This window comes from Procambarus clarkii, chromosome 89 (assembly GCF_040958095.1).
Source record: "Procambarus clarkii isolate CNS0578487 chromosome 89, FALCON_Pclarkii_2.0, whole genome shotgun sequence".
Classification (NCBI taxonomy): domain Eukaryota; kingdom Metazoa; phylum Arthropoda; class Malacostraca; order Decapoda; family Cambaridae; genus Procambarus; species Procambarus clarkii.
Window position 1 is genome coordinate 7,204,105 of NC_091238.1, and position 10,643 is coordinate 7,214,747.

The 10,643-nt window shown below is 47.2% G+C and overlaps 3 protein-coding genes across 10 annotated transcripts in view; all 3 read right to left on the reverse strand.

Annotated features, from left to right (window-relative positions):
- LOC123773458 (OTU domain-containing protein 3) overlaps nucleotides 1-10,591 on the reverse strand; it is a 43,209-nt gene extending 32,618 nt beyond the window's left edge. For 2 of the 8 annotated variants that reach the window (XM_045767253.2, XM_045767251.2), the window contains exon 1: nucleotides 4,426-4,729. The gene's annotated coding sequence lies outside the window, so the exon portion shown is untranslated. Of the gene's footprint in view, nucleotides 1-1,127; nucleotides 2,069-4,425; nucleotides 4,731-7,449; nucleotides 7,606-10,472 lie in introns of those variants that run through there. The other 6 variants (XM_069317882.1, XM_069317885.1, XM_069317881.1 and 3 more) reach the window with 6 other exon arrangements.
- On the reverse strand, nucleotides 5,367-5,921 carry LOC138359109 (spidroin-2-like). Its single transcript, XM_069317819.1, has one exon. The coding sequence runs from the start codon at nucleotides 5,919-5,921 to the stop codon at nucleotides 5,367-5,369; it is 555 nt and encodes a 184-aa protein (XP_069173920.1).
- LOC138359110 (spidroin-2-like) lies at nucleotides 6,449-7,003 on the reverse strand. The gene has a single exon (XM_069317820.1). It carries the CDS (start codon nucleotides 7,001-7,003, stop codon nucleotides 6,449-6,451), a length of 555 nt encoding a protein of 184 aa, XP_069173921.1.
- Nucleotides 10,592-10,643: the final 52 nt, after the last annotated feature.

Below are 10,643 nucleotides of genomic sequence, written 5' to 3' on the forward strand. Positions count from 1 at the left end.
ACAACTGGTCTGGAAGACATGACAATACTTCTTCCATTATAAGAAGATTCTTTAAAGCATCAAAATCAGTGACTGCAAGTGACTTTAACCATCTGTTGCAAAATTTCGTCTTCTGACGAGTAAAATCTGCTATTGTCTGATCACTTGTCCTCCTTAGATTTCTGAACTTTTGCCTGTGTGCCTCTGGATTTAGTTGATAAGCATTTAAGATGCTTTTCTTTACAAAATCATAATCAAAACTATGAGAGTCAGGTAGGGATGTGAAAACCTCCTGACTACGCCCCTTGAATTGAGACTGCATAATGGCTACCCACTGATCCCTTGGCCAGTTCATACTGATGGCAATTTTATTAAAATGTGCAAAGAAAACCTCAGGATCTTCCTCATTGAACTTGGGCAACTCTATATACTTATTCATCCTGATGGGATTATTATCACTATTTGTTGAAACATTACTAGTATTTCCATGCCCAGCTGCCATACGCTGTGATTCAAGCCTGAAGTTAGTGTCAGCCATTTGTTGTTGAATCTCTAATTGCCTAGTTTGTTCCTCGGCTTGTTGCTTCTTTGTGGCTTCTATTTGCAACTGTACCGCAATTTCTAAACGCCTAGTCTCTAGCTCCCTTTGCTGAGCTTCAGCCTCTAATATTTGCTGTTGCTGTTGAGCTTCAATCTCTCTTTGACGAGCTTCAGCCTCTAATATTTTCTGTTCTTTTTGAGCTTCAAGCTCTAATTGGCGAGCTTCTAACTCAAGACGCTTTAACGTCATCTGATCACTCGACTCCTCTCTTAACTCCTCTAGAATTTCTTCACCTAACTCCCCATTCTCAACAAAATGCGTCACAATGACTTTCAATATTTGGGCTTTAACCATTCTATTGCTGGCGGTCAAATCCAAATGATTTGCCATTTGTATTAACTCAGTCTTTTTAAGGTTCTGAATCCCTTCAAAGTCTGGGTGAGCCACCAACGCTGCAACTTTCTCCTCCATCGTTACTAACACTTGGCACTTTATTCACAACAATAATTAAAATAATGGCACTGCACTACACTTCACTGTAAAATTGTCACCACACTGAAAATTTGCTTGGCCTCACTGCACAAACAAAATATATAGGATGACTTACCTCAAAATCGCGAAACGTTGTTACTTGACACACAGGAAGGCTTGCTTGGCACATGGAATAGTTCTTAAGAAACACACAGAGACACTTGACACTGGTACCTAGGAAGGCAAGGTTAGATTAGCATAGTTAAGTTAAAGTGGGACAATATTTCCCGGCACAGGCCCCCATAACTCTTTGTTACCTATCGTACGTTACGGCTCGTGATCCTACAGCAGCCAAACTTTAATAAGTCTAGGGATACGACACAACTGCTGTTCTCAATAGCGAATCACCAGTATAACCCCTTGATAAGTAATGAGCACATATATAACAATCTTCGTTTAGGACTGAAGAATAGATGAATAAATTATATACATATATATTCAAGACAGTATAATATAAAAACACAGAGGGTAAAGTTAACTTATAGAATATGATTGTATAGTCATGTCACAATATATATAATAGTAATTATGGCAACAAATGAATAATAACAGACTTATCTCCCACTTGTTACTCCTCCTGGTCCAGTATCAGCTACTGAACTCTCGCTCTGTCGCCACCCACATTCTCACCTCCCGTCTGCCTCATCCCAGGATGAGGGATGGAAACTAAGGACTTTTTAATATTATAAACTAATTGAACAACCACTTGTTCTCAAAACACATAAGACTGCAAGTTACATATAATAGTTGCTTACAAAATATATAAGTATAATGACACCTGTTTAATTACAGTATATAAAACAATTCTTAACTAAATAAAAGTGACATCTGGAATTCTCAAACTGAACAGGTCCAGCTTTCCCGTATCAATCAAGTAATAGACGTGTGCAGAGACAACCGCTCTCCTGTCCACTGACGCTGCCAAACCACACGACAATTTACCCAAAACACAATATGTGTACATATACATGCAATGATAAAATAAAATAATATTTATTTTAAATTTATATACGTATTCTGCTAGGAGTACGTAACAGCCTGCAGAGAAGAATAAAGAATAACACACAAGAGTTCTATCTGAAATTTATAATATAATTCATTGTGTCAGGGGGACAGGCAGCCAGTGTGTATACATATTAGCTTATATCTTTGTCCACCCCCTGCTATCCCCACCCCCAAGGGTTGAATTACTGACCCTGCCCAGGATGCAACTCCACAACAAGCTGACTAACTTCTGGGTGCCTATTTACTGCTAGGCGAACAGGCACATTAGTTTAGAGGAAATGCACACAACCAATCATGTCCCGCCTAGGATTGGAATGCGGAAAGGTCATCAGTAGTTGTTGGCCTAGGATGATCTCAATAAGCTTAACAGGCTTCCTGTTCCTGACTATGGAAAAACCAAGGCAAAGTATTGGTTTCCTATTGATGGAAAACCATTACCTTGCATACAAAATTGTCCCCAGGGAAAGCTTTACTATATAGATACAGGATAATGCAATACAGTATTCTATGAAAACATAACCTGTGCAATTCGTAAGGCTGTCTACACATTCACCCATCCAGTACTGGCTTTAACCTGATTAACTGAGTGACACACACATCATACACCGCCTAAAAACACTAGCAACATACTGTATATATCATATATCAGGTCGTAACTCGAAAATTTGTAACTCAAAACGAATTTTCCCATAAGAAATAATGTAAATTGAATTAACCCATTCCACACACCCCAAAATATTAACTTAAAAGATACATTTTATACTGAATATCACTTTTTTTTTTTTTACTAGCTACAATACAGGATGTATATCTTACTCTCATTGAGGACTCTTGTTGGTGTATGGAAGACAGTGAGGAGGGGGAGGAGTGAGGTGTTACTATTTGGATGAGGAGTCCCCTTCCATTATAACATCAGGCAGTGATGACTTCTCTGAGGTACTCTCTCTCTTCTACGTTTTACAGGCATACCACTAGAACCTGATAGTGACTCACTGCTCGCTTGTCTTACTAAAAATTTATCTAAAGACACTTGTTTTTCTTCAACATTTTAACACTTGTCAGCGAGACATTACATTGTCATTTAGAAGGTCAATGCAACGACCTGCAGCAGCTTTATCTGGGTGTGTTTGATCTTTATCTGGGTGCGCAATTTTTGTTAATAAAACTTTCCATTTCTTCCCATACTTCACACATTTTCTGAATGAGGAAGGGGCATTTTCTTCTGCCTATACTCATAACTATTTTCTTAGGTTGAACCTTACCATTGACCTTCTTGGGACCCATGGTGTAATATATAATAATTACTTTTATGTTAAAAAAAAAATAATAAGTTGTTTACAAGCGGGATCATCACTAAGCGCTGGCACCAATCACTAGGCGCTCGGTTGACCCCATACGTGTATCAACAAAGTTACTACTTGAGGCAATGGTCGCAAGTCGAGTCGCATTTTCCGGCGAAATTGGGATTGTAACTCGAAAAATTCATAAGAAGGGGCAGTCGTAAGTCAAGGTGACACTAATTTTGTACAGCAAATGACTCACATACGAATTTTAAAAATAAACTCAAGCCATAATATAGTATGCAGCAAGAAAAGGAAGCACACTACAGTCTGGGTGTACAAGTTAAAAACAAAATAGATTTAAAGAGAAATTTATGGGCAAAACAACTAGAATACAATATGCCCATCTACAAAATTACCATGTCTTTCTGTACACTTCAGTACACTACTGAAAATACTGAACTGCTTAACAAATCATAAACAATGTAATGCTGTATGTGCATTAGTCCAAAAATTCAGGTACTTGTTCAGGAATCCTATGTTTGTGCTGGCAATAAAATTGTAACAACACACTTTCTGCACACAATGATATATAAAACAAACAATTTTTATAAACTGCTTTTGTTGGGTTTATTAATGGAATAGTGATGACATAGCCCACTTAAATTCATCTGAGGTCTAAGAACCTACTCCTGAAATTGTGTAAGAATATTTTCAAGATATGTGGCTTTAGGTGCTTGGAGGAAAACTATATGTACTTGGCTCATATAAAATAGTAAAAAACAAAGCCACTTTATAATAAAATATCAAATACAAACTGGTAAAATGTCTGTCAATCACACGGAAATAGAGAGAATGCAGTTGTGGATGTCAGCTCAGAGAGGGAGAGTGAAGTAAGTGTGAGGAGAGCATCAGGTTAGGAGGGAATGAAGTTAGGAGTGTGTAAGGAGGAATGTGAGATGGGTGAGCCGAGAATAAGGTGGGTGAGCCGAGAGTGAGCAGAGTGTAAGGTGGGTGAGCTGAGGTGAGTGTGAGGCGGGTGAGCTGAGCAAGTGATGGGTCCATGCAGCAGGATGAGTGTAGCCTTACCTTAAGGTATGGAGCAGTGCTGGCACCACAGACTACACTGCCAGCTTTACCCTGGACACCGTGATAACGTTTCCCCCCGCGGCCCCACCGACAGGAAGGTCCTCAACTGTCCGCTGAGCGGCTCACGCTGCTTCTCTAGAGTGCGTGAAGGTGGCAGCAGCTGGCGGTGATTTTTACCCCCATTTATGACAGGTGTAAGAGGAGAGCGGCCCAGAGGGAGCTCAGGCATCAGAGGTTTCCACAGATGCTTTCTCCCGGCGACGCCTCCACCCAGTGTTTTGTTTACCGCGGCCTTGCTTCCCCTGACGTCACCAGCAGGAAGTGATGCCACCCGGGTAAACACCGCTCGGCCCGCTCGGCCCGTGTTCCGCTCGCCCCACTCGGTCCATGTTCCGCTCGCCCCACTCGTTCCACGTTCCGCTCGCCCCACTCGGTCCATGTTCCGCTCGCCCCACTCGGTCCATGTTCCGCTCGCCCCACTCGGCCCGTGTTCCGCTCGCCCCACTCGGTCCATGTTCCGCTCGCCCCACTCGGTCCATGTTCCGCTCGCCCCACTCGGCCCGTGTTCCGCTCGCCCCACTCGGTCTATGTTCCGCTCGCCCCACTCGGTCCAAGTTCCGCTCGCCCCACTCGGTCCATGTTCCGCTCGCCCCACTCGGCCCGTGTTCTGCTCGCCCCACTCGGTCCATGTTCCGCTCGCCCCACTCGGCCCGTGTTCCGCTCGCCCCACTCGGTCCATGTTCCGCTCGCCCCACTCGGTCCATGTTCCGCTCGCCCCACTCGGTCCATGTTCCGCTCGCCCCACTCGGCCCTTGTTCTGCTCGCCCCACTCGGTCCGTGTTCCGCTCGCCCCACTCGGCCCGTGTTCCGCTCGCCCCACTCGGTCCATGTTCCGCTCGCCCCACTCGGTCCATGTTCCGCTCGCCCCACTCGGTCCATGTTCAGCTCGCCCCACTCGGTCCATGTTCCGCTCGCCCCACTCGGCCCTTGTTCTGCTCGCCCCACTCGGTCCATGTTTCGCTCGCCCCACTTGGCCCGTATTCCGCTCGCCCCGCTCGGTCCATGTTCTGCTCGCCCCACTCGGTCCATGTTCCGCTCGCCCCACTCGGTCCATGTTCCGCTCGGCCCGTGTTCCGCTCGCCCCACTCGGTCCATGTTCCACTCGCCCCACTCGGTCCATGTTCCACTCGCCCCACTCGGTCCATGTTCCTCTCGCCCCACTCGGCCCGTGTTCCGTTCGCCCCACTCGGTCCATGTTCCGCTCGCCCCGCTTGGCCCATATTCCGCTCGCCCCACTCGGTCCATGTTCTACTCGGTCCATGTTCCGCTCGCCCCACTCGGTCCATGTTCCGCTCGCCCCACTCGGCCCGTGTTCCGCTCGCCCCACTTGGTCCATGTTCCACTCGCCCCACTCTGCCCATGTTCCGCTCGCCCCACTCGGCCTGTGTTCCGCTCGCCCCACTCGGTCCATGTTCCGCTCGCCCCACTTGGTCCATGTTCCGCTCGCCCCACTCGGTCCGTGTTCCGCTCGCCCTACTCAGTCCAAGTTCCACTCACCCCACTCGGCCCGTGTTCCGCTCGCCCCACTCGGTCCATGTTCCACTCGCCCCACTCGGTCCGTGTTCCGCTCGCCCCACTCGGTCCATGTTCCGCTCGCCCCACTTGGTCCATGTTCCGCTCGCCCCACTCGGTCCGTGTTCCGCTCGCCCTACTCAGTCCAAGTTCCACTCACCCCACTCGGCCCGTGTTCCGCTCGCCCCACTCGGTCCATGTTCCACTCGCCCCACTCGGTCCGTGTTCCGCTCGCCCTACTCAGTCCAAGTTCCACTCACCCCACTCGGCCCGTGTTCCGCTCGCCCCACTCGGTCCATGTTCCACTCGCCCCACTCGGCCCTTGTTCTGCTCGCCCCACTCGGTCCGTGTTCCGCTCGCCCCACTCGGCCCGTGTTCCGCTCGCCCCACTCGGTCCATGTTCCGCTCGCCCCACTCGGTCCATGTTCCGCTCGCCCCACTCGGTCCATGTTCAGCTCGCCCCACTCGGTCCATGTTCCGCTCGCCCCACTCGGCCCTTGTTCTGCTCGCCCCACTCGGTCCATGTTTCGCTCGCCCCACTTGGCCCGTATTCCGCTCGCCCCGCTCGGTCCATGTTCTGCTCGCCCCACTCGGTCCATGTTCCGCTCGCCCCACTCGGTCCATGTTCCGCTCGGCCCGTGTTCCGCTCGCCCCACTCGGTCCATGTTCCACTCGCCCCACTCGGTCCATGTTCCACTCGCCCCACTCGGTCCATGTTCCTCTCGCCCCACTCGGCCCGTGTTCCGTTCGCCCCACTCGGTCCATGTTCCGCTCGCCCCGCTTGGCCCATATTCCGCTCGCCCCACTCGGTCCATGTTCTACTCGGTCCATGTTCCGCTCGCCCCACTCGGTCCATGTTCCGCTCGCCCCACTCGGCCCGTGTTCCGCTCGCCCCACTTGGTCCATGTTCCACTCGCCCCACTCTGCCCATGTTCCGCTCGCCCCACTCGGCCTGTGTTCCGCTCGCCCCACTCGGTCCATGTTCCGCTCGCCCCACTTGGTCCATGTTCCGCTCGCCCCACTCGGTCCGTGTTCCGCTCGCCCTACTCAGTCCAAGTTCCACTCACCCCACTCGGCCCGTGTTCCGCTCGCCCCACTCGGTCCATGTTCCACTCGCCCCACTCGGTCCGTGTTCCGCTCGCCCCACTCGGTCCATGTTCCACTTGCCCCACTCAGTCCGTGTTCCGCTCACCCCACTTGGTCCGTGTTCCGCTCGCCCCACTCGGTTCCGTGTTCCGCTCACCCCACTCGGTCCGTGTTCCACTCACCCCACTCGGTCCGTGTTCCGCTCGCCCCACTCGGTCCATGTTCTGCTTGCCCCACTCGGCCCATGTTCCGCTCGCCCCACTCGGTCCGTGTTCCGCTCGCCCCACTCGGTCCATGTTCCGCTTACCCCACTTAACCCGTGTTCCGCTTACCGCACTCGGCCAATGTTCCGCTTACTCCACTCACCCGTCTTCCGCTCGGTCCGTGTTCCGCTGGCCCCACTCGATCTGTCCGTGTTTCACTCGGCCCGTGTTCTGCTCGCCCGACGCGGTCCATGTTCTGTTCGCCCCTCTTGGTCCATGTTCAGCTCGACCCACTGGGTCCCTGTTCCGCTCGACCAACTCCGTCCATGTTTCACTGGACCCATTCCACGAAAGTTAGACAGTTTTATTTCCATGGAAATGTGGATGACAATTTTATTAATATTATTATTATTATTATTATTATTATTATTATTATTATTATTATTATTATTATTATTATTATTACCTTCAATTTATTTATTATTATTATTATTATTATGAAGAAGAAGAAGAAGTATTGCTTTAGGTTAAGGTTTGGTTAGGTGTAACACGTTGATCAGTCACAACGCTGTAAATGCTTCACACACTACAAATACCAGTTTAGAGACTTGTACACATTTCAGTGCGAAGAGCAAGGCAAATAGTTCAGTCTGAAGGGTAGAAGCCCATGCAGTTGTTTATGCGGACTCCCCACTCAAAATATAAGCCATCGCCCATTGTCAGGACAACTGCACTTCCAGCTGTCCCCTTGGAGCGGTGTAGGGAACCATCAGTGTATATGATTTGAGAGAGAATGCTCTGTGGACAAAGCATCAGTATGGCTTAAGGTGTTGAGAGTTTTTTTTTTTTTTTTTTTTTGCCTCAAGACGAAGCTTGGGCTGATGATCTCTAATTTACTTCTTGGATGGAAATGCTAGCTATTATTCCCATCTCACAGGATGGTTAGTCATACATGGAATTAGGGGGAGATAATACCTGCCTTAATACAAAAACAAATCAGCTATGACTAAAAATCAGGTGATAACATAAAATGTAAGGTTAATCTATTAGCTTCCACTAGCAAAATCAGGGTACAACGCAAGAATTTCTTCCAATATTCCTGAGTGTATGAAGTAATTACAGATTTCAAGGTACCTCATACCATTACGGCTGAAGTCACTTATCACAGGGCAATCACAGATATAGTGTTGGAGAGTATGTCCCAGCTCTTGTTCACATAGTTTACAATTGCAATGTTCCCCATTGTTACAGATGCACTTAATGGGCTCAGGGACTGAACCCCACAATTTATTCAGCTAAGCAAGTTACAATCTTGATGAGCTAGTTACAAAATTCAATATACATCGTCACATCATCATTCAGTTCGAGGTCAACCACAAGTACAGTTTCTAAATTAAGCAACTGACATATGTGGAGAGCTAGTGTCATAATTGATATGCTTGTCCTGCACAACGTCCCCCATCGGCAACTTTGGATAGGTTACATTTACTTAGTTACTACCTACAGTTAACAAACTGGGGATATTTGGCTAAGATTTCTGGTAGCAGATCATTTTGAATGGAATATATTTACACATCTGGTACATTTGTTATAAAATTGTCTATGAATTTACGTATCTTTTCGCACTCCACATAGTGACGGAGGGTGTGCAAATAATTTTGTTGACAGCTTACATTTAGTCAGGTCTACATCAGCAGTTACTGAGAATTCCCAGAGATACTTGTAACCGAGTCTAAGCCGAGCAGTAGTAACATCTCGAAGTCTGCTGATTTTATTGGATGATCCATAAATGTGTAGCTCCTCTTGCATGATAGTATGATATCGCATCAGCGGCCTATGCGAGGCTGGCTAACATCAGAACTGCTTTGAGAAACCTGTGTAAGGAATCCTTCAGAACTGCTTTGAGAAACCTGTGTAAGGAATCCTTCAGAACTGCTTTGAGAAACCTGTGTAAGGAATCCTTCAGAACTGCTTTGAGAAACCTGTGTAAAGAATCCTTCAGAACTGCTTTGAGAAACCTGTGTAAGGAATCCTTCAGAACTGCTTTGAGAAACCTGTGTAAGGAATCCTTCAGAACTGCTTTGAGAAACCTGTGTAAGGAATCCTTCAGAACTGCTTTGAGAAACCTGTGTAAGGAATCCTTCAGAACTGCTTTGAGAAACCTGTGTAAGGAATCCTTCAGAACTGCTTTGAGAAACCTGTGTAAGGAATCCTTCAGAACTGCTTTGAGAAACCTGTGTAAGGAATCCTTCAGAACTGCTTTGAGAAACCTGTGTAAGGAATCCTTCAGAACTGCTTTGAGAAACCTGTGTATGGAATCCTTCAGAACTGCTTTGAGAAATCTGTGTAAGGAATCCTTCAGAACTGCTTTGAGAAACCTGTGTAAGGAATCCTTCAGAACTGTTTTGAGAAACCTGTGTAAGGAATCCTTCAGAACTGCTTTGAGAAACCTGTGTAAGGAATCCTTCAGAACTGCTTTGAGAAACCTGTGTAAGGAATCCTTCAGAACTGCTTTGAGAAACCTGTGTAAGGAATCCTTCAGAACTGCTTTGAGAAACCTGTGTAAGGAATCCTTCAGAACTGCTTTGAGAAACCTGTGTAAGGAAATCTTCAGAACCTTGTAAACCACATATGTAAGGTCAATCCTGGAGTATGCGGCCCTAGCATGGAGCCCGTACCTAGTCAAGCACAATTAAGACGAAGCTGGAAAAAGTTCAGAGGTATGCCACTAGGCTAGTCCCAGAACTAAGTGACATGAGTTATAATTACAGGCTGCGTGAACTGCACATCACTTTGCTGGAAGACAGAAGAGCTAGGGGAGACATGGTCACCACATACAAAATTGTCAGGGGAAATGACATAGTAGACAAGGATGGATTATTTAACACTGGTGGTACACGCACAAGGGGACATAGGTGGAAGAGTACCCAAATGAGCTACAGAGACATTAGAAAGAACTTTTTCAGTGTCAGAGTAGTTAGTAAATGGAATGCACTAGGAAGTGATGTGGTGGAGGCTGACTCCATGTACAGTTTAAGATGTAGATATGATGGAGCCCAGTAGGCTCAGGAATCTGTACATCAGTTGATTGACGGTTGAGAGGCGGGACTAAAGAGTCAAAGCTCAACCCCTGTAAGCACAACTAGGTGAGTATAGATGGAATTGCTGGTGTTGATTTCACTTTACCTCAGATTTACAAGATTTTGTTGAAATTCTTGGTGTACTACTGCTCTCAGACTGCTTAGTGACAATCGAAGGTTATACTCAATTTCTCCTTAAATTGGGGGGCTTGAGAACGGCTGAGTCTTGTAGGGGGATGAGTAAGAGTGAGGGGGATGAGTGTGGGGGTGAGGGGGC